The sequence below is a fragment of the Euprymna scolopes genome, chromosome 6 (genome assembly GCF_053919585.1).
Source record: "Euprymna scolopes isolate OS-2025 chromosome 6, ASM5391958v1, whole genome shotgun sequence".
Taxonomy (NCBI): Eukaryota; Metazoa; Mollusca; class Cephalopoda; order Sepiida; family Sepiolidae; genus Euprymna; species Euprymna scolopes.
In genome coordinates this window covers 111,407,680-111,433,112 of record NC_136487.1, presented here as the reverse complement: position 1 = coordinate 111,433,112, position 25,433 = coordinate 111,407,680, and the positions used below count along the sequence as shown (strand labels likewise).

General features: G+C 31.7%; 1 protein-coding gene across 12 annotated transcripts in view; it reads left to right on the top strand.

The window, feature by feature from the left end:
* The window catches only part of LOC145277870 (E3 ubiquitin-protein ligase CBL-B-like), a 231,556-nt gene that overhangs the window by 90,804 nt on the left and 115,319 nt on the right, over positions 1–25,433 (top strand). For all 12 annotated transcript variants that reach the window (XM_080129838.1, XM_080129830.1, XM_080129828.1 and 9 more), the window contains exon 3: positions 9,668–9,799. In XM_080129838.1, coding sequence (XP_079985964.1) covers positions 9,668–9,799 — 132 coding nt within the window. The remainder of the gene's footprint in view (positions 1–9,667; positions 9,800–25,433) is intronic.

Sequence of the window (25,433 nt, the reverse complement as noted above, 5' to 3'; positions counted from 1 at the left end):
GAGGTACAAGTGCTTGTAGTTCGTCAGAGCACCCACCATTAAAGTATTTGTAGAACAGGCAGAAGACCGCAACATTTCGGCGATGGGACAGAGGCTGAAGCCTAGATGACAGTTCAGGACCTATCAGGTTGGCAACTCTTTTGAACCCTGTCCAGGAGTGAGAGACAATTAGCAGATGCACCAGCTCAAATGTGACAACTGTACTCCATACATGAGCGAATGGTGTAAGTAGCTTTCTAGCATGGTAGAGAGAACCCACTTTTTTCGGGGAAGTCTTGGCAATGCTCTCAATCTATCTATTCCAGTTCATGTTCCCTGAGGAGTTTAAAGGAAGTACTTTCGGGTAATGTGTTCTTAGCTATTGCTATTGCTGGTAGAGAAGGTTTCTTGTAATTATTGAAGGAAACGTCTTGGTAGCATTGAATGTGACCATCCATTTTTGTCCCCATTCCACTACAGATTGGAGGTCATCCTCTAGTGTTCCTGCCATTTCCTTAGATATGTGTTCATTTGTTTCTCCTTGTGCCTGTTATAGAGTGGTGCATCAGCAAATATACCCATCTCCGAAACAATTTTATCAGGGAGATCATTTATGAATATCAGAAATAATAAAAATCCAAGGATAGACCCCTGAGGTACTCCCGCATTTATATTGTTTAGATGTACGACCATCGAGGACAACCTGGATTTTTCTCTTACTTAAGAAGGATTTAATTACATTATGTATTCTTCGAGTGATACCATATGATCTAATTTTCCTTAGAAGACCATCGTGCCATACCCTGTCAAAAGCCTTAGATATATCAAGGGCTACCGCTCTACCCTCCCCTGTTTTGTCCAGTGAACGGTATATATGTTCAGAGATTAGTTAGGATATCTGCTGTTGAACGGGCTTGCCTAAATCCATATTGTTTGTCAGTCAGGAGTTTAGCAGCTGTAAGATGATGGACTAATTAAGGACTCAAATATTTTGGCGAAAAGCGGGAGAAGGCTAATGGGGCAATAATTTAGTGGCAGAATTCTTGAAAACTGGAACCACAGAAGCGGTTTTCCAGCAGTCAGGAAAGCAAGATATGTTAAGGCATTTGTTGTAAAGTTTGGAGAGAACTGGAGCAATCTCAGCGGAGCATTTTTTAATAGCACAGCTGGGATGAGATCGAGTCCACATGCTTTTGAGGTATCTAGGTTTTTTATGATACCATGTACCTGAGAAGGGGTGATTTTCAAATCCTCTAGTGTGGCGTCTGCCCACAAAGGAAAGTCAGCGAGGAAGTGGTGTGCCGGGTCCAATGTGGAGTTTGAGGCAAACCGACTGGCAAGCAGGTTAGCCTTCCTGGTTGCCATGCAAGCAACCTCATGATAGTGGGGGAATTGTTGACTGCCCATTATTTACTACTGTTGTAGATTTTCCAAAAATCACACGTACCTAATTTCTGTGCTTTAATGCGTCATGACTGACAAAACTAGAGTATATTATCCCTGGTTCTATACAAAATTCTGTTCAGATTCTAGACTTTGACAAGATACACCTGAAGAAAATTGTAAGTTGCATCAACCAAAAAGTTATGAAAGTAACACTCAATATGAGAACAATTGTCTAAAGAATCCCAATATTAATAATCAATCCTCATCTCAAAAATTCACAAAGTATTATGCATCAGTGAACATTTATAAATCATGGTCTTAGTAGTCATTTAATATAGCTTGTGTTGTTACTAAGTTTTATTCTTTGTGATCATAGAATTCTGGAATACTCTATATCTAATTGCCCTGGATGAGGTCTTCTAATTACTTATGGAAAATAACTTTAGTTCAAAATTTTTTTGAGAAATATAGAACACTGAAAGTAAATATCCCTAAAATGTATCTTTATTCTTTTCATAACCACATGTAACCTATTGCCTGGTAGCCTTTTAGACCTTTAGAAGGTCAAGTTTTGAAAATCACTGTAAAAGGTCAAAGGTTAACTACTTTGATTTGGATAGATGATAGCTACTCGTTTTTGGTTGCTCATACTGACATCCAAACATGCATCATTCTTCAAACAACTTCTCTTTCTATATAAAATATTATATTCTCCTCCCCCTCCCCGTTCATCACTTCCTTTTTGATGGATAGGTTTTATGTTACCATGAAATTGAACATGTTCCTATATGAAGTGATATATAATAAGCCATGAGAAATAGGGATTGGTCAGTGCTTTACAAGTGATCAGATTTCAACTATTAAAGGGCAGTTGTGACTGCATGCATGTCTAACTAGATCTCAAACCACCAAAGATATTTCAACAAGCTATTTCATATATATATATATATATATATATATATTATTCTACTTCAGTATCACCTCTGACAGCTTTTTGTAAATCATTTACTGTAATATTTGTTAATTCTGAGTTAGCAAGAACCAATTTAATGACGAAGGTAAGGGGAAGACAAAAACAATGTTTTTATGAAAAAATTATTTTACATCATCAGTAACAATTGATGTTAATTGAAAATAAATCTGCTATAATGAAGAGGAATTTGCATAATCATTTAGATTCTTTCCATTTAGTTAGAATAGGTTTCAAAGTAGGTATATATATTAATATAACATTCTAGTAGATATCGATTTTATTTTTATGCAAATAGTTGATGATTAAAACCATATTAATTAAAAGAAAATAGCAAAAGAAAATTGCATGCTGATATTTTGATATTTGATATATACATCTAGCTAAGTTACATGGTTTTGTCTATGGCCATAGACAACAAAATTAGAGCTAAAGTGTGTGTGTGGTTAATCTTTTCAAACCTTTCTCTCTTTTCTAGTCAAGAAGGATTTTCCTTCCTCTAACCGAAAACAGAACAGATACTACACTTTGAAAAGTTTTATTTATTTCCAAAAATTTTCAATGATTGAAAAATAAATTAGTCACAAGGCCATTCAAAAATGTGTGTGGGTGGGGGAATAGTGGGGCTATCACTTTACCTAAGATTTGTCTATCATTTTCCTTGCTAGAATCCTCAATCATATCACATTTACACCATGAGTAATCCTACCTAAAATTCCCAAATAGATTTGATCTTTTTTCAAATAAAGATGTACATAAATAAATCTTTTATTAAACAATAATTTCATTTTAGTGTGGAATGGGGGAAAAAAACAAACCAACTTCGATCTTAGCCCGAAAGGCCAAGAAAGTGTATTTAGTTAGTGTCAGATAAAGATAGAAAAAAAGAAATCCCTCTAAATGTCACTCCCGTTACCCCTCAACAATGTTGGTTCTAGTGATCCCTAAATTAATATGATCAAACAAAAAACAAAAGTTCCCATATTATGCTGAAGCCAATGCTTAAAAAAAGAATATATTCGCTTTGTGAGTGTATCTTGTGCAGTTACTGACTTTTAGCTGGGCACATGCACACAACTGCCCTTTATTATAATAGATTGTGTCATGAGAATTAAATTATATATTTGAACAATTATTAATATACTTTCTGTTGAATTTCTTTTTTCACTTAATTTAAACTAAAACTTGTTGATTGCAAAACTGTACTCAATTTTTTTCACATAATTGTAGTTATAGTTTTGATTACCTTACGAAAAATAAGCTAAATTAGTTATTAACAAAACATGCAATGTTTAATTTTTTTCATTTCATTTTTTTTACCTATTATATGGAAACTCTTTCAACATTGTAAAAAATAGGCTCACATTTTTATAGTTCTTTGATTTTTCTGACAAAGTGAGGATATTCTGTAGCTAAAAAAATTATATTGTGGCAAATGTGATGATTCAGAACTTGCATCAAATAACAGAAATGGCTTGGACTTGTCTCATTTCCTCCATAAAAGAATCCATCTTTTTGCCTGGCAACATGTAGTTCAAAAATTCAGGAAATGTCGAAATCATAGGCTACTAGTCAGGATCAAACTCACAACCAAAGAGAAACAAGGAGTGGTTACTGCACTGCAATGACAAATCCACCTTATTAAGAAAAGGGTAAACCTGCTAATTATCTGTATTTGTTGAAAAGAATAATTTAATAGCTGAAATCTATTGATTTGTCAGGAAAGTATCAGAAAGTCAGCTGTTTCCATGGGTTTGAGTTGGAGATCATATTTTCAACTGGAAAGTACCAGAATATTATAAAATATGCACCAGATTAGTCGCAGCTCAGCGTTTCTTGAATATGTTGAATTGGAAATATGGAAGCAGTAACTAAAAAGAAGTTTCATAACAGACAAAACAAAATTTGTCAAAACTGCAAAGAAAAAGGTGTAGCAAGATTCTGACAAGGCAATTTGGACTTTAACGAGAGAGATGGGCATCGGAGTGGGGACTATGAAGAATGTGCTGTAAGGGTTAAATACCCATCTTCAAGGCCTAAGAGAACCACCTTATGAAAGCCAAGAAACTCCCAACAAGGTCAAATACCCAGTTGAACCAGGTTTTTCTTGGAACCAATACACAGAACAATAGTTGACTGGTCTACAATCTCCACAAAAACCAAGTTCCCTCAAACTGTGATGATCTTTAGGTGTGTTTTCAGAGAAGCCTATGGCATGTCACCTTAATGGACTCTGACAATTCAGACATCTATATTTAGTTACTGTTTTTTAAGTATTGGGTGGAAAGGCTAGTTGTGGGGAGCCTGTATGTGTGGTAACGGGACTCAACTCTGTCGTACTTTCTCGAAAACCCAAAAAGTGGCTGTCTGAAAAGTTCCATGTCTTCATGAGTTTAACATCTGTTACTCATCTGAATGAAACACTATTGCGAAAAACATCAACCATATTGCAACATCTAGGATGAACTGATTGTCAGAATCAAACTAGTATTCAGAAGGACATGCTCATGGTTCAGCTCCTGCCTAGAGGTTCAGAACAGCTTATTCAAGTGAACTGTATCTAGCAAAAGATTCTCTAGGAGATGTACTTTGAATTTTGAGAAAAAGTAAGTTATTAGCTAAGATATGACTTTCTTTCATTCCTTTCCAAAAAGTGTCAAATATATCTTGAACAAGCTATACTTAATAAAGGCTTATATATATATATATATATATATATATATATATATATATATATATATATATATATATATATTAAAAGGTACATAACAACCAGGAAGGGAAAGTAGGCTAACAATTAGTAATTAAATAAAATATTGGCATGAAATTATAATTGTTGTTTGGTCAAAGGTGGGTGAAAGTGTTGAAAGTACAAGAGATAAGCATGACTCAAATTGCATTCATATATACTTAAAAAGGAGCACAAACCTTGACCTTAAAAAAGCTGTTAAAATATAAATTGTATTAAAATCTGTATGAAAACATTACAGCTGATGCAATAGTTTACACAACAAAAATATCTTTCTCTCCTATTATCAGTGACTAAAAGTATTTGTTTGTTTGGTATTTATCTTTATTTTCTGTGAAAAGCCAGTCTAGCTAACATCCGTGTCATCTCTAATATATTGTTTTTTTTTTTTGTTTGTTTTTTTTCTGATTTCATCAGATGAGATGAAGAAAAATCATGATTATTGAATTTTGTATTTTATTTCTCACAAATTTTTTAGATAGAAATTTTAATAGGATTTTAACTATTTCTGATATATTCTATGGTTTACATCACTTCAGACTTTTCCTTATTTGGGTTGATGCTGAGTGTATCAGATTTCTGCAGATGGCTCGTGAAGATCGTGCCTCAAGAATATCTGGTCTGCATGAACTGCTTCACGTTAGTTGAAACAGATTATAGGTGTTTGTCCTTAACATCCAGAGCAACAAGACCAAACAATTACATACAAAGTTGAATGGTCTAGCTCAAAACGAACAAAGAAATAGCAACTTTGTTCTCATTTCTTGGATTTGTTGTTCTGTGCGTAACATTCATTTGCTACATACATTGGCAGAGATGACTTTTGATGTTGATATCTCTTTTGATTTTAACCAGAGATCTGTTAGTAAGGTAGTTCTGACACAACCATGTTGCCACCACCTATACCACATATTAGGGAGACAATGTTTGGGCTGTTATGCTCTCAGGCCTTCTGCTTTTTGCACAACAGAAACGATCCATCTCTTTTTATATATTTGTTATGTATATGAAACCAAAGTTCTATGGTTAACTTATTTGTATAGTTTCAAATGTACACTTCATTAATTTTTTAAAAGTTTGTTCAATTCAATGATTGTTTTGATTTTAATATAACATATTTCTGTTTATGAATATTGTTTTATTTTGTGAAGAAATGTTAAGAAGTTAAAGTTCCTTTCTGCGTCTTATGGGAGACTGACTTAATATTTAACAAGTTGTGATCCACTTCTAAATTGTAAATTCTGAACAAAGGCCCCTACCCCTTCAAATGCACATACACACACACTATCACTCAGCCAAACAAAAGCAAGTTAGCTAGTTTAATCTTTTGTTAATAATGGCTGGGGGTAAATTATTTCATGTCCTCTCCAAATTTGAAAGCAATTTGGAAGCATTTAACTGTTGAATAGAAAGTCATTTAAACTTGCTTTAAAATTTTTATGTATGTATTGAAAGGTTTGAAAGCTATTTAACGCTCCTCCCACTTTCAAGGTTGAATGCCAAATTTAAAAAAAGTATCATTTCAGTTCATTAGACTCCTCCTTCCCTCTAACTTTTTTTTATGGGTCAACAAAAAAAAAAAAAAAAAAAAAAACTCTTGAATAATTCCAACTAGGAACTGTTAGTAAAAATATTAGAATAAGATTTTTAGTTAAAAAAAAAATTCTTCAATAATTTCTAGGATAATTTTTTTAATTTTCAGTTCGATTTTTATATTTTTCATGGAGTAAATTATGAAAATAAGAACATTAAAAGTAAAATGCACAAATTAATAGTGATTTTCAATTCAGATTAAATTGTTCAAGTGTCTTTAAAAAAATTTTTAAATTGGAAATTTTCTTTATATAATGATCATTTTCACTGTAGACTAAGATTTGTAATCTTTTTAAAGAACTGTCAGAAGTAACCCAGCAGTTTTATTCAGTATACCTTTATCAATGCAAAAGGAAATGGTTATGAAATTACTCATAGCTATTGAAAATGACAGGCTTTATTATTTATCATTACACCAACCTCCATTTATTTTCAGGTCCAGTCAAGCAGTCAGTTGCCTCTCTTGATTATAATCCACTAATTATCATGCTTTTTTTATGACATTCAGCTTCTTTATTGTAGCAACTTGAAAATTTAGCTCTCTGTCTTTATTATTACTCATAATTTTCTTCGTTGTTCATTCCACTTTTTCTGAAACTACTCAGTTGGTCTGACTGAAAATTTGTACGAACCTTTATGATGTGCAGCAAACTACGTATTATGGTGCACAGTTAAGGATTAATATAAAAATGAGCATAAATTTAACCATATTCAACACTCAATTTAGCATACAGAATTCATTTTAAGTCAGCAGACTATAACAGCCCATTTTTAAAGAACTTAAATCAAGTCTATATCATTTCAGATTGGCAAGAATGTTCTTGTAATTTTTTACTTTTAAATGAATGAACATATCTCGGCTCAAACAAAAATTTATTGATTAAAATAAGCACTATCAGAATCAACGCCCTCTTGCCAATGCAAAACAAGTGTATTTATGCCAGTTACGTAAAAATCTTTCGTTCTGGTGGTAATGAAGTTACTGAAGGCGTTTTTGATATCTTAGATTTTTTTTAAAGCATTTTTCATGCAGAAAGTTGTCGAGATGCTTGAAAAAGTGGTAGTTAGTAGATGAGAGATCTAGAGAGTATAGCGGAGGAGGCAGTTTCATCACTCAATTTGTTCAATTTCTGTAGGGTCGGTTTAGCCACATGTGGTCGGGCATTGTCGTGGAGGAGAATTGGGCCTTTTCTGTTGACTAGTGCTGGGTGTTAAAGTTTCTGATGCATTTGATCCATTTGTTGACAGTACTTTTCTGCCGCAATGGTTTTTGCCTGTATTCCAAAAGCTAATGGATGAGACCGGTTGCATACCAAAGAGTCGGAATAACCTTCTTTTGATGCAACTCTGACTTCGGGAAATGTCATGGAACTTTGTCAGCATCTAATCACTGATCCGAGTGTCACCGATTGTTGTAAAAGAATCCATTTTCCATCGCAAGTCACAACCTGGTCGAGAAATGAGTTTTTTGTTGCATATAAGAAGGGAAGATGACTCTTCATAACTGCGCTTCTTTTGGTTTTCGCTCAATTTGTGAGGCACCCATTTATGAAGTTTTTTGTCTTTCCAATCTCAAGTGATTGGAAATCATTGTATACATAATTATAAGTAAGTTTTCGAACAGTTGTGCATGGATTGGCTTTAACTAAGGCTCTTAATTGATCATTGTCAACATCTGATGGTTGACCACTACGTTCATCTTCAAGACTCTCCTCGCTGCCACAAAATTTCTGAAACCACCATTGTGCTGTGTGTTCAGTAGTGGTTCCTGGCCCAAACGCTTCCTTGATATCGCAAGCTGTTTCAGCAGCTTTTCAGCCTAGCCTGAATTGAAATAAGAAAATGGTGCAATATCCCCCCCCCCACAACTTGTATTCAGCATTCTGAAAAGACATTAAAATGATTGTAATTTAAGCGATTAGATAGAACAAAAAAAAATGTTCTTTATAATATATAAAGTAAAGGTATTATAACGAAAACGTAATTGAAAATACATAATTTGGACACCACAATATCACATTTACTCTAGAAGTTTGGTGTAACTCAGTCATTCCAAGTTAACATGTTATAACTTTTGCCTGTTTTTAACAGATTAAAATTTTAGTACCCTTATTGCTCTTATTACTAACGAGACCTGTGGAAATTCCAATTGTATTCTTTGTCTTTTCTGTGCTTATGAGGATCTATTTCTGAAACACTTGTAGGAGTTGGAGACCCGTTTCCATTCTATGGATACTCAGCATAAATGTGAAATCCACAATATTGTACTATATTTGGCCAGAATAGATATTTCACTTTGATCCTAGCCTAAATGTCAAGAAAGTCTATTTTATTAAGTTTCATATTCAACACAAGTGACATCAAGTGAAATCTTAAAATTGTATCTTTGGCGATTAATTGATCCCGTCTTTTAAAAACTGGATAGAGGATTATAATTTGAAATGTCTTAGTGTATTGTTAACCTCTGGATTTTGCATTATATTTTTTCCACCTTTAATTCACCAATCTTTGTCAATACTCTTTGTTTCCTTTTTGTATAGTAGGTTTCAGAGTTCTTTTGTTAATCTAAAGAATAGTCCTAAACCTCTTGCTAAGGATACTGCTCAAGTATTTATTCCTTTTATCAAGTTCCTTTTCAAGTTGTAATTAGATTTCAATGAACTTGTTCTTCTCAGGTATATTCATTTGTCTCTTCCATCTTTTTTGATTTGATTGTGTCTGTTTCCAGAATGCCTAGATATTTATAGTTATTGCATTTACCAAGCACCCACATCATCACTTGATTTGACAATTCTATTCCTTGCAAATAACACTTTCCTTGTTTTGCCATATTTTTTTTTTTAATTCATCCAATTTTGATATTTTCTAAGCTGTTGCTGATTTGGCAATTTATTCAAAAATATTACTGTTTTAAATAAAAATCCAATTGAGGCGAAACATTTATTACATCCCTTTTTAAGTTTATTTTTCATATTTCTATTTATTCCCAGATTGTTCCAGCCGTGGACAAATTTGTTACGGAACTGGAATGTACTTGCAGTCACACATCCAGGCTATGTAGCATTCCTCACATATGATGAGGTCAAGGTGCGTTTACAAAAATATGTAAACAAACCTGGAAGGTAAACTTCAAATTTTTTGTTGAACCATTTGCTTTTGTAAAATTTAAATTTGCAATTAAAAAAATTGCCCTCTTTTGACATGTCAGCATTTATGCCAATGATTTCAATATACCTTGCTTTCATTAAAAGGAAAAGATTTGAGTGGTCAGTGTTTTTTTTTTTTTAACTTCCAAGTTAGAATTCATAATAGATTTGGTTTAGGATCACTATCACAAAAAGAAAAATCAGAATAGAGTAATTTTGGTAAAATATTGAATCCTATATTAATAATTAAGGTAAGGTTTATATCCACAGAGTAAAAAAACAAGCGAATCTCTTCTGTGCTTATATAATAGTTCTCAATAATAAATTGAGCTGGTGTCAATAGGGGCAATTATTGATTAAATCTATAAAATAATTGAAATATATTAGAATTTAAAGAAATGAAATTCATTTTTTAGAAGTAGATATTCATTTTATAAAAAAATAAAATTAAACAAAGAATATCTTTGTTTTCCAAGTATTTTTAAGTGTTCAAACATTTAAATATTTTTATTGATATTTTTAAGATATAAACATTTAAGTGCCATTTGCAAAGCACCACATGCTAACAGCTTTTTTCTTTACTTGACCTCATATTGAATTCTTAAATTAGAAAGATTTTTATGAAAATTTCAAAACAAAAAAATGTGAGCATAAATATATTTGAATTATTTTAAGAAACCTTCTGACCAGCCATATATCTTCACATATGCAACACTGAGTTTATACCACTAGTAAATTATATTTTATAAGGAATACAATTTTGTTGATTTTCAAGGGAGTGGGAACTGAATGGAAATCAAGAATGGATCAGATTAACACATACTTTATTTTTTTCTTTAAATATGTTGCTGCTTTTAGCATTTCCTGGCAATGTTTTAACGAAAGAGACAAAAAATATAAACAGAATCTTCTAAAGCTCTGCTAGGCACTAAAAACTTGAACCAAAATATTAAAAAAAATATTTTTACATGCTAGAACATATTCTTAGTTTTATGCCCCCCCCCCCACTGCAAAAAGAAAAACGTCATCTATGTCTCATTCAACATGGAAGCTTTATTATAACGTTCTGATAAGATTTTTTTTGAGAGTTGAATGTGTTTATTTTTTATTTATTTTTATTTATTTATTTTTGCAACTCTGAATGGAATCTTACTAATTAATGCTTGCAGTACTTTAACATTATTTTCATTTTTTAAATATCCATTATAAATATCTGCATACTTTTACCATCAATTTTCTGCAGCCACTATTCATTTTTAAAATGTTAGGAAGATAATTGAAACCTGTATGTATTTAATAATTTGATTTGTGTGACTATTTATATTCAAGGTTTAATTTTATTTATTTTTGGCACACCAAATGCTTGAATTTCAAGATAAGTTCAAAGAACTCTGAACTGGAAAAGTTGTTAAATAAGATAAAACATTTGATTAAAAAACTGACAACTTAAATTTTAATTTCTTGATTCAAGCCAAGACTATTTTCTTTAGTAATATTAGGCATCAAAAACCAACTAATTTAGAGTGTGAAAATGGGTAAATATAGTTAAAGTCCTTTCAGTTTCAACTTGTGATTTATCATTTATTTTATAGGCTATTTTGATCAAGTTTGGATGTAAACAAAATTTGAACATTTCTCTTTAGAAATTTTCAAATTTTTCTGTCATTAATAGTTTTTTATATATATTTTTTTCTGACTACAAGTTTGGTTAGTATTTTAGGTGACAGATAATTTGCTATATGGAAGGAGTATTTCAAATTTGATACACATTATGTGTCTCTATGTGAAAGATTGTCTATAGTTTTTCATGAGTGAATGATATTTTTAGGGAATTAATTCCTATTTCAGTCATGTAAATTCTTTCTAGTTGAGAACAAAATGCAGATTCAAGTTGGATTTTGTTTTTCCCAGAACGAAACGTTCACTTATTCACATAAGCAGCAGCAGCAGCAATGGTCTTTACTTCCTTTTCTCTCCCAACTGACAGTAAACTTACATACAAATGAAGTAATATCAAAAAACAAAAAGTCAGAATTCCTTCTCGCCAATTCCTACCAACTCTCTTAACATAAACTATAATTCCCAATACCAATGTTCAGTCTCTTTCTTTCGGCTGTCTGAAATTCTAACGGCTCTCTCTAATTCATCCTTTTCATTGATACTGTTCCCCTTATATGCAAATTAGTCACATGCTTTAAAGAACCTGAACCTATCTACAAAATTAAGTCTTTTTCTTTCGCCAATTCTGTCACAACAGGCCAAACAGAAACAGTCACTTATGCAAATAATACCTTCTATTACACTATGCATCTTTTAAATAAGAGTCACTTATCAATATTGTTAGCATAAGTGTTTGTCTTTCAAAACCCCCCAAAAAATCAAGTTGTAAACCTCAGTGGATAAAATACTAAAAAGATTTTTGCAGTATTATCAAATTGTTTTCATATCTAATTGAAAATAAGAATTACGTATATAAATGAATACATTTAGAAGGCTAAAAACTAAAAACTTTTTTATATAAACAAATTTATTTGCTTAAATCAGATATATTTCGATGCTATACATCCTTGCCAGTGAAGAGTCTGTTTTTTCCCCCTTTTTTCTGGTCTGCATGGTGTAATTCTGTGAGCGACAGTGTTGCCATTTTGTTGAGTTTCAATGAGTAAAATAAATTAACTTTTTACACAAAATGAATCCTCATGTAAAAATGTTTAAGATAAGAAACATTTTTAATGCAGTCTTTTTCTCGTATAATCTGCAAACCCTATTTAGCAACATTACCGCATTGAAATATATGTGATTTAAGCAAATAAATTTGTTTATATCCATCCCCCAAAAATGTATTGTACACATATTCATTTATATATGTAATTATTTTCAATTAATATGCAACACTTCAAATGCAGGTTACAATTTCAATTAATGGTGTCATATCTGTTTTACATAGACAAAGTGTGATTGATTTTTATCAATTTAATATTACTAGAAAAATCTACCTTGGTCTATAATGTGCTATGAATTCCAAGAAGATTCAACATGTTAAAAAAAAATATATATTTCTATGTCACTTATGCAGGTTTTTTTTTTGGGGGGGGGGCTGTACATAAAATATTAATTTAACAATCTCCATTTAATCTTTTGGGTTTAAATAAATTATGATTCAATTTTATTTTAATACTTAAAAGTAAAGGAATTTTATTGTATATGACACTGCCATTTTCTTCTGCTGTTTTATTTTTTATAACCAATCACATTTACATTAGCTAAAAACCTATAGCCCACCCATCAGGACAATCAAATGTCAGTTTGCTTTAGATAAATCAATTTTGGGGCTTTTACTGAGGAGTTTGCCTAGATTTTTTAACAGATCACACTTTTCCAAATATTTTACACTTTTTTGTTTTATACTTTGCAAGTTGTAATTACACTATTTTGTTCGCCATGACTCCCTCAATTCCAATTCATTCAAATACCTTAGTCGAGTATTTTTTTCTTTCTTAAATATAACTTGAATCATTTCATGTTCATCTAAATTAAAATCTTTTTTCCTTTGCTTCTCAATCTTCAGATTTTTAACAGCTCAGTTTGTTCAGTGATCTAAGAAACTTGTTAATATATCCAAAATAAACATTCAGTTACCGTATTTTCTGTTTATGAGTAAATAATTTTCACTACTCAGCATTTTTAATATTTAAATGGATAAATGCAAGAGTTGGGACCATTACTCGCATTAATGGTAAAGTCAAAATGCCCTATTTCAAGTTAATTCTATTTTACACAATAGATGCACCATTTTGTTTTTGTATACCACTTATATATATATATATATATATATATATATATATATATATATATATATATATATATATATATATGCGATTCTAGTCACAAAGTTAACTAATTTGCATATTGTTTCTGAAAAAGGACATTTTATTAATCAACCATTTACTTTTTAATTGAATGTTTTGATTTTAATATAGCAGATAGTTCAAATAGTTAATATTGTTTGATTTTCTGGGCAAATATTTATCATATATGTTGAAATGTTCCTTTATTTAAAGGGACTGACTTTATTTTCAAGTATTTACAAGTGATGAGGTTGATTTTTTTTTTTTTCTTCTTTCCCTTTACTATTTTTAAAGATAAATGAATTTATATGAAAATTCTCCAAATATTAATGTTAATTTTGGTTTGGTTTTACAACAGTTATTAATGAAACATTTATTTTAAATTAATGTTTCAAGTATTACAAGTAGTTAATCTATAATGATCCAGTCAAGCCAGCTGGTGTATGTCTGTTCTGAAAAAATTATATCAATTTTCAGAGACTTCAAAGTAATATTATTTTTATTTATGTAATAACTTTCGTTTCCGTGAGTTCTAGATATCTGAAATAATAATAGGTGTTAAAAGTTGTTGAGAATTTAGGTTTTAATAAGTGTGGGAAATTTGACAAATGTTTGCTCAGAACTTTGTGTTAAAATTTACATGATTTCCATATGAACTTTACATAGGTTTTGTACAGTGTGCAATGCAGTCAATTTTTAGAGGGGGGGGTAACTAAAAAAATAGGCAATGATGTATGATAACTAAAAACAAATTTACAACAAATAAGTTATTCATTTATTTATTGCGGACTATTATTCTCATCTTTTAGTTGTTTCACAACGTTTCGGCCAACTATTCCTCTAGCCTCGTCAGGTGGTTACCATGACGGGATAGGAACTACGAATCTCCTAACTGCATCCTCAGCAATTAATGCCTTCCAGAGCTGTTGTCATCTCACTCGTTTGTGCCAACTAAGCCTCTGACCGGCTTTGGGTAGGATTGAAACCGCTATCTTCAGACAATGCTCACCTGGAACCGTGGAGATTTGCAGTCTCTATTCACTATAACAAATAACTTCTATCAAATCCAAGAAAATTGTATCAATCTGCAAAATTTTTTATTTATGAAACTTAAGTGGTTCTAATGTATAATCTAACTATAACGCATCATTGAAATATATATACAAGAAAAAAAATCTAATTTTGTGATAAATTTAGTTTTGGAATCATTTTCTCCCAAAAAATGTGTAGTGATTTTTAAAAAATTGAGTAAAAGCTCACTGATTTACAATTTATGTATGAAATATATATTTAAAAAGAAATGTTTATGTATTAGATTCTTAGTTGCTGAACAGGATGTTTACAGAGATATTTTCTCATAGGTTGATTCTGTTGGTGCATAGTTAGAAGTGTTAATATGGCAGTCGACCGGATGTGCCTGAAACCTGGCTTAAGTGAACTGTTTAATGCCAACCTGAACAACGAGGAAAAGGAGGAGGAGATAAAACATCAGTGTTTTAAACCGCTAGAGAAGTTAATAGCAGTAAAGAGAGAGAGGTGAGGGGGTAAGATGTGTGTGTATGGAGGGGGATCTGATTGCTAACGGCAGGTATGAATGAAGATTAACAGCATCTAATGGTTGGTTTGGAAGGGTTGGCTGTATTCTTATTTATTTTAGTGGGTGGAGGTCGTTGTTGGAATAAAATGGCATCCTGTGTGTATGTACAGGAAATGCCTCCTGCTTTCAGAATTTGAATACCAGTGTGTTCTTATTGTATCAGTTGTCAGGATATGAACGAAATATATATATATTTGTGTGTGTGTGTGTGTGTGTGTGTGTGTTTATATATATATATATATATATATATATATATATATATATATATATATATATATATATACACACACACACACACACCTTGTGCTAATTATTTTCTTTTTCTTTTTTTTCTCGCTCATCCCCATTTTTTGTCTAGTTTGTGTTTATTATTTGTGTTAGTGGGGCACCCAATGAGGATCGACCTCACAATAGTCTATGCCCTCCAAGAATAAGTTGCTATCCATTTTATTTTAGTGTTTGTATACCAATCCATATGGATGGAACTACAGACATTCTCTCAGGTCATGTCTATTTTTAGCTCTCCTATAACTGAAATTCATACAAAATTCAGGCATTAAAACATTTCAGAAGAAGCTGTTTATTGGATACCACCACCCTCACTCTTTAAAAGAAAAAACTTATAAATACCAACCTTTAATGATGTTTAATCATGTATAAAATAAAATGCATTTTTAGGGCCTAAAAATGTGAATGTATTTTATTTTGAGAGGTATCAGACTAATTTTAGATTTTCTACATGGTAAAAGAAATCTATGTATGTCTTGGGATTGGGAGAAATTAACACTTGGCAAATGGACAATAAAATGAATCTCTAATAATCTATGTAAACTGAATACCCCCTTTTTGTTTCATTTTACTTCAGTTGAACTTCTCAGTAATGAAGAGCCCCCCCCCCCTTCCTGGGATTAACACTTGATCTCTAGATGAGACGCATAAATATTCAAATATTTCATCAAGTTTTTCTTTACCTCAAACAATGAGTTAGTAAAGAAGTTGGGAACATAATTTTCTTCTCCACAATTGACCATTTAAATATGTTATAGTATACATTTCTTGTGGTCTATTGAATAGTGATTGTTAGTTATTTCAACATTTTTTTTGTTTACAAATCAAGTATTGATTTATGTGTGTACATGTAGCTCTAATTTATTGATGTTTTTTGTTTGTGTTGTTGTTAAAACTCTAAAATAATACCACACCTTTTCTGCTTATAGATAGATATTCAAATATTTCATTAAGTTTTTCTTTACCTCAAACAATGAGTTAGTAAAGAAGTTGGGAATATAATTTTCCTCTCCACAATTGACCATATTAAAATGTTTTATCTTTTTTGTGGTCTCTTGGTCCTACTGGATTCCAAGACAAGAATTCCTCTTCTCTTTCCAGCTGAGGTATCATCACTTGGAGAAGGTGCACCATTCTTCGTAAAAGCCAGTGTTAATTAGTTATACTGAGATCTTATTTTAGCTGCAAATATGTTATTTTGAATATTTAGTCAGTTTACTTTTAGGGGAAAAGTATTCTCATGCCAGGTTGTCCTGACAAACCCCTTTACAGAGAGATCTTAGAGACTTGAAGGTAGTGTCTAGTAGGCATTCAAGTTCCCTCCTATAAGTATTCCTCTCAGTATGTGTGTGTGTGTGCGCGTGCGTGTATAATCATTGAACATTATTTCATATAAGTGTCTGATTAGTTATGAAGGTAGTTCCGAAAAAAAGCCTTCCCCTCTTTATTTTGAAGTTGAAGAGCTACAAAGACGGGAACTACAAAAACGAACCTTTTGTGCTCCCAAATTTATTTTTCTACATGGTCACATCATTCTCAATTCACTTTTGCCAGGAATTCAATGACGCATCTCTGCTTTTGACACACATGCATGACAGTGGTTGCTTTTTTAGAGTTGTCAATATCTGAAAATGAAAACATTAGTTTAGAAGCTAGTTTTTTTAAAGCTGTTCAACATATGCCAGCATGTAAAACAAATGTTAAACCAAATATGAATAAACACATTAGTAAGAATGCAATGATAGTAATAATCTAAATGAAACTAAGGTAAAAATGGAGAGAGAAAAATGTATTTGTAAAATTAGTGTAGATTTTTTGCTGTACTATAACTATTAAGCAAGAAGCATAATTTATTCAGCTGAAATGCATATTGATGAAAACCGAATAACAAAAAATATTATACAGGAGAAACTGCACTAAATTTTATGAAGATATAATTACAAAAACATAATAAAGAACACTGTATCTTTACAATGCTATTATTGGGAACTTAAAGAGAGTGTATAGTCACTGATAATTGAGTGGAAAATCTTATAATGGGTTAGGGCATGCAGATATTTAGTCTGTAGTTTTAACAAAAACTTTTAAAGATATAAAATATTGGTTCAACTTAAGACGACTTGGTGCTATTACGAGGATTAAGATCACCATTATACAAGACCTTTTGATTGCTGTTGATTGTGCCCTCAATGCCAACACAAAGCCAAACATGCAATATATTGTTGATCGTTTTTCTAAGGCATGCGACAATTTAAGTCTGACTATTAATATAAAGAAAACCGAAGTAATGTACTAGCCTGCTCCTGGAAAACCTAAAAGCTGTGGTCAAGTTCACTTATTTGGGCAGCACACATAGACTATGGAGTTGGTTGCAGGATAACAAAGACTAGTGCTGCCTTCGGATGTCTCAGAACCACTATGTGGGAGCATAGAGGAATTCAGCTGCAGACCAAACTTCAAGTATGTGATTCTTACCATCCTCATGTACGTTCATGAAACTTGCCAAGACATGCCAAGAAACTGAACCATTTCCATATGATCTGCCTCTGCAGATTGTTGAAAATAAAGTGGCAAGACAAGATACTAGACACGGGTTTTAGCTCCGTCAAACCTTCCGTCAGTACACACCATCTTACAGTAGTACCAGGTTCATTGGGTAAGTCATATATGCCACATGCCTGATTCAAGGCTCCCAAAACAGCTTCTTTACAGTGAACTGTCGAAAGGAAAAAAGATCTGTAGGAGGACAATGCAAATGGTTCAAGGACAATCTGAATGTTTTCCTCAGTTTGGTTTGTATTTTAACTCATGGGAAAACTAACCCAAGACCGATGTTCTTGACATATCGCAACTCATACAGGGGCTACAGTTGCTGAATCTGCACGCAATGGAGAATGCAAGAGGAAATGTGACAAGACAGCAGTCAGCACCTCTGCCTGCTACAGAATCATCCTACAGGTGTCCAACATACAGGAAATACTTTAGAGCTCAAATCGATCTCATAAGCCATTTTCGAACCCACAAAACAATTGCATGATCGTGGTCATCTTTGCAAGCAATGGATGAATAGCATCATCATTTTGTTTTTAATAAAAACAAAAAATGTTTAAAGATATAAAACAAAATTACTTAATTGTAGAAGTGAAATAGACATTCTAAGCACAGAAGAAATTTTCTTTTGGGGTGGAGGGGTTGATTAATTAAAAAACAATATTGCACTTAATTTTTATTCTTTGGACTACTGTTCTCATCTCGAGTTTTGTTTTAGCTAAGATTTCTACCGTCTTGTGGAGCCATAGTGTAACTGACAAAAATGCTAAGTAGTAATCATTTGTAAATGAGTCTTTTGGATGTTTAATACTCAAAATGAGTGACATGAACAATACAATTACAAATTTCTAAAGACTTATCTGGTTATGGCTGACAGAATTAGAGCAAGCTACGCTCATGGATTAAATAAAGGGTTGTTTAAAATTCTATACAGGTTACTGAGTGACACTACTCACCTGAAGAAGGCCAAAGATTACATCATCTAAAATGTAAGAATACTGTAAAGATGAAAGCAGTAGTTCAAATAATACAAATTATCAATTCTCCTCCCCATAAAGTTTGAGACATAATGCAGTTAAGTAGAAAGAAAAAAAAGAAAAACCTGAATCGGTAATTCTCCTATTTTTTTTTTAAAATGAAGATCAAACAAAAATTTACAAAAAATTTTTAAAAAACTTATATACTGCTTAAAAAAAAAAAAAAAAAAAAAAAAAGTTTGCAAAAGAATAACATGATTGCAGTAATAACTATGTACACTGGAACAAGGTCATCTTTTGGTTGATCACTTATAAGTGAAGAAAGAGGTAAACTTTTAAACAAAGGAAAGAGCATTTATTGGTTTAAGGAAATAGTGAGAAAATTAATGGCTTTGATTGACTAGAAGTTGAAGTAAGCATTTCTTAACAAAAAAAACTGTCATAGAATGTAAATTCATGATTTCAATGCTACCATTTCTGTGTAGCTTACCATTAGTAATTTCTTATGCTGTTACTAAAGTCTATTTTTGTGTTGAGCACAATTAAAGTAAACGCTGAAAAATATGTATTATCAGCTGTACATTATTATAAGTACATTTCTGAAATAATTCAATTGACGAATACCCTTACTAGGTTGGCCATAATTATCTAAACAGAGCAGCATCCCCTGTACAAACACTTGCAAAGCTTAAAATCCATATATAATTCTATTAAACCGTATGTCTGGAAGATGTCAACTTAAGGGATCTTGAAGAAGTTGAAATATTGTTTAACTGGTGTCTGGTTGCATTTGCTATGAGTGCAAGCCATTCCATCGCTGAAATTGCAAATGGTTTGGACTCATAATGGAAATAGCCTTGGATTGTCATGCCTGATCAGCCAGTGTTTGGGATATGGTGAACTTGTTGCAAAAAGTTACTGCTACTTTCCCAAGCTGAATGCGGAAACTATATGATGCCTAATGAGCATGGATTAAATTTAATACAAATCTGAAACCTTAAACTTTCAAATGAGTGGGTAAAATCCTCCAAAGACGTGAAATTTGTTTAATGCTTATTGTTAAAATTTCACAAATTGTAGGTATCAAACTTTCATCCTCACCTTTGCCCCCCTTTTGTTTAGTTAAATTAAATATAGTCCACGTTTACCACCTTTATACCTAGAAGCTGTGTTTCAAAATTCGTAATGATTGATTAATTAGTTTAGGAGTGAATCCTATACATATAAATATCTAAACATGTACACCTATCTAACTTATAGATGTATAATTTGCAGGATGGGTTGAATATGGATTCATAAAATCTGTAAGTGATAAGCATACATGTTTATTGGACAATACTTATAAAAGCTCATTTTGATTCTCACCACTCATACAGATATAGGGATCACCTGTTACCTACAACACTAAACTTAGCTAATAACTGATTTGTACAAGCGACCCATCTCACCACCATGACTAAGATGCTTAAAAAGAAATAACTACCCTACATATGTAACATCAGTATCTGCTATCAGATGGACAGATTTAGCAGATAAAAATAATCAGTAGCAGTCACCTTAACATCAGAAGTGGCAGAAAAAAAAAAATCGGATATAACTGTAGACTGTGAAAATATCGGTACAGTATTTTGAAGCAGCCTTATGATGCACTCTTTTCAATCCAAAAAGGAGAGGTGGGGGGGCTCACTTTACTATGAGAAAATATTAAGTGTCTATGTGACCTGTAACTATAGCAGGCAATAAAAGCCAATATGATTCCATGCAAAATGTAAGACTCTAGAAAGAGAAACAAAATCAATTTGATAGACCTCACTGATTGTTATTAGTTTTTGTTGTTTGGAAATTGTTGGATGAATTTAAATTAATCAAATTTATCGTTGAGGACAGATACCCAAAAGAAATTTTGTCGGATTGTTATAAAAATGAAAATGCATTTTTGCATTTATGCGCTGCTCTATTATTTTCATTGCAGGTGCTTAATCAAGCTTTAATCTATGACCCTCTACTCCTGTAAAACATTCACAACAAACTCATCTAGCTACAACCATTGTCAACAATTTCCTGTACTTTCTATCTGTGCCTAAAACTAAAGAAAAATTCTATAAGCAAAGTTTCTTTTCTAGAACCACCTGTCTGTGGAACACAACATCATAGGGCTGCTTCTCAGCTGACTATAATATGATCATTTTCACGTACAATCTAAATAATTTCTTATTGACCCATCCTTTTAAATAAAATTCTACCCAATTTTCACCATTACCGTTCATCAGTGTTGTTTCGCCAGCCACCTAACACTCATTAACCCTTTTCATCACGTGACCTTTGAACATTGATGATCAGTAACTTCACCCCCTTGAAGAAAAAAACAAAAAAAAAAACAACAATCTGGAATCTTAAAATGTTCTATTTATCTAAAATAACCAGACTGACAATATTATTATTAGTCTCTGATTTTTAACTAGCAAAGCATTACCATCGGCAACCAAGCATACTGAACATGTGTATGCAATATGATAGATAATCTATGGAAATGAAACCTAGCCACTGAGGATTGAGAAAATGTATTGCATGGATAGAAATGACATAAGAATAATCTGATGGATGTGTAATTTGAGTCTGAAAGACACTTAAATTTTTAATCAGAACAATTTAATCTGATATAGTATAGGCAAATGTATTAATATGATTGCATAAAAAGAATGGATTAGCAGGTTCAGTTGGTGGGGGTGGGGGCAAGGAAAAAAGGTGATGAGGATGGACTCAATAGAAAGAGGGATAAGTTAAGACCTGGGTACAAATAGGTTATTTTAGAAGTAAATTTCTAAAAGCTTTTTCACACATGCCAGCATGTAAAATGAACATTAAACCGAATTTGATTAGAATGATGCTAGAGCAATAGCGGTGTTTTCTGCTGCAAATTTGTTTAGTGTTGAGCACTAAACAAATTGTATACTCATTTCATAATTATAAAAATTTAAAAAAATTTTTGTTCAGTGTGCAAATATGAATCTGGTTACACAGGAATACATCACAACAATTTATCAACCAAATTGTGCATTCTGTCACCTTTTTAATTCTTATGGGCAGATTATGGATTCAAAGATTTTATTTGACTATCCTGTTTGTGCTAATTTCTACTTGAATGAATGCTTTAAAATTTTGAGTTATGCTCCATCAACTTTGCTTTTAAATATTTTCATAGCAATTTACATTTCCTGTTGACAACCTTTTGTTGCATAGATTTCTTTTTAAATCGTTTTTTTTTTTTTTTTTTTAATTTTTTTTTTTTTTAGTAAGAATTTCCTCATATTTTTATTTTATTGCCATATTCGATTTGTATTTGAATTCTGCTGATACTTACAAATTGAAAAGATGGGTAAAATGCAGAATAGTTAACATGTGATAACTCATAACTCCTCCGAAAACAACACATATTTATATTAAACTCATTGGAGTAAAAGTTCTCTACCTAACCAACTAAATTATAATGTTTATAACACTTTCTATTTTAAACTATTTTATCTATAAAATCTCTTTTCCACAATTTACTTTCAATAGCTGTCGGAGCATGCCTACATTTGTTGACGGCCATTAAGAGTTGATTGCCATGAAGATAGGCTTTGTGTTTTTTGAGAGATAAGTTATCAAATGTTAACTATTCTGCACTTTTACAAAGGGTCATTATAGAGACAATTTTGGGTGCAATGATAGGGTAAACTTGACTCTTAAGCCTTAGGGCAACTAGTCTACAAGAACTCTGAAATAGCATTTCCAAACAAGTAAGTTCCTAATATGTGATGCAGTGTTCACTTACCTGGTGCAGAGAATGAGCCTTATTCTTCACAATGTATAACCTATTATAATGCAATTCATCTTTGGGAGTTGCTTAAACATTAGGCGAAAATTGCATTGCCATACACCAAATAGAGCAAATATAATATACAAGCGATTTTAACTATTGATGTTTTTGTTTTTAACAGTTAAAATCACCCAACACATACCAGATATAAAAACAGATGTTAAACAAAATATGTAAATATATTCATAGCTCAAGATGAAGTGAATACCAATTTTCTTTTCAAATAAGATAAAGAAATACCTCTTTTGCATCACATAAAAACACTTCAAAGAAGCACAATTTCACAACAGGACAAAAAAAGGAAGTCAAGTGTATATTATCCTGTAAAAATTAACTATTAAAAAAAAAAAAAGGCAGCTTAGAGTGTAGGCATTAGTTTTATTAAACTAATGCTTAATCTAAAAACTTTGCTTTCTATTAGTCAGACTACTGTTCTCATGTTAGGTCAATGTAACCTTCAGGTTGTGTGGCATAACTAATATAAAGGTTAAGTAACAATCAGTTTTAAGTGACCGTTTTTAGGGGTTCACATCTTAGTATGGGTGATACTAACAGTACAATTATGAATTACTTCTACCCAGTCATGGCTGACAGAACAAGAGCAAGCTATCCCTATGGATTAAATAAAGGTTCTGTTTGAAATTCTATACAGATTCTCAAGTTCAACAACATGCACCTAATAAAGCTCGAAGCTTACATTGGTTGAAATATTGTGCAAATAACATCTAAGATAAGAACTGTAGCCTAAATAGTCCAAATTATTAATCCTCATCTAAGAAATTCCGAAACACAAAAACTCTGATCTTTTTTATTTTCAAAATATAAAAAAAATAATCTTATTGGAATTGATGAAAATATTTTCTCATGATTCTTCAGCACTTTCTTTAATAGTGGTTTTACATCAGTTTGTTAATAAGCCTCTCTTTTAATCAATATTTCTGGAACATTCTATATCCTTCTGTCATTTGAGATTTACATTTTATCAAAGTTTCATCTCAAAGGCAAATGATGACTTGTGCACTATAAACCAACAAAGGATTATCAAAAATAATTTCTCTTAGAGGTAAAAATTTGATTTAAACATTAGATGGTAATAACACACCAACAATTACTTTAATTTCTTCTATGAGTTATCTTTTACTGATTTAGAGGTATGAATTCACTGATCATCCTATTGAGAAGAGCGGTTTCCAATTGAAACTTAATTTTCAAATACTTGTTTTCTTTTATGCCCAAAAGATTTTCTTGCAGTTAACATTAATATGGGCATGACTACATGGAGAGTAATTTGGAAGCTTTTAAATGACTAAATACAATGTAATTTCTTGCTTGAATTTAAAGTATAAAGGTGAAAGCCAAGTATTATGGGTTTAAATGAACCATGAACTAAGTATTAAATTTTATGACGTCAGTATTATATCAGAAACCAACACATCATGACCTAATATCAAACACAGCTTCCATGAAAAGTTTCTTTCTCAGAACTTCTGTGAAACACATTACAACAGGACTGCTTCCCTGCAAGCTAGAACATGGCAATCTTCTAATCCTATATCAACAAATAAACCGTCTTCCTAATTAACAAAATTTTCTTCTTTCCATTCATCAGTTTCAATCCTTTAATAATGTTCTTCATCATTTAACTGACAATCCTTATTGTCGAGTAGCTTTTACATTGATAAGTGATAACTCATTGGTAAATACAAAAATATATAAAATGGGTTTTCAAATCAAAAATTTTTTTTTATATACTAAAATTTGTCAAGAAAAGAACTTTTTTTTTCTTTAAGGAAAATTTGGAAAATTAGTCCTTAAGCTTCCTTTTTTTTTAAATGGAAATCGCTCCAGACAAGGCATGAAGCAACTTAATGTAGTAGTATTTAAAAAAAATACTATTTAAAATTAAAAAAACTAGCCAACGATAAGTGTTAGATGGATAGATTCTGATTTAGAAAACTGAAATTGTTCTCCCTTTGTCAGAAACATTGTGCATGGAATGTGAGGACTAAAGGAAAAAAAATGAGGAAAGGGAGTGTTACAAGGTTGCCATTAAACCCAGGGTTCACTTTACTTTCCTTAAATTTCTAATTAGATTTGAACGTTTTAAATTCTTCATAAAATGCATTTGAAGAAAAATACAATTATTGCAATTCAAGGTATCCAAACTTTTTTAATTTGGTTTTCACTCGCCAATTTAAAAAGAAATACTTAAATTACTGGAAAGGGAGATGGTGTTGTAAATTGATAGCATTTCACTTCAGGGTTATGTTTCAACTGTGTACTTCTCTATTACGATTAGTGTATGCATGTATGCACATATGCTAGATTTAAACCTTACACTCTTGGTGAGAAACATAAAGAATTTTCTCATTCTAAGAAATTTCTTTTAGAATTATCACCCAGAACTTCTTTCAGCGACTGATGAAATACTAAGATGAGTTTAGATGCCAAGGTCACTGGGAAAATGGTAGGATCCTTCTACCGCTTCAGA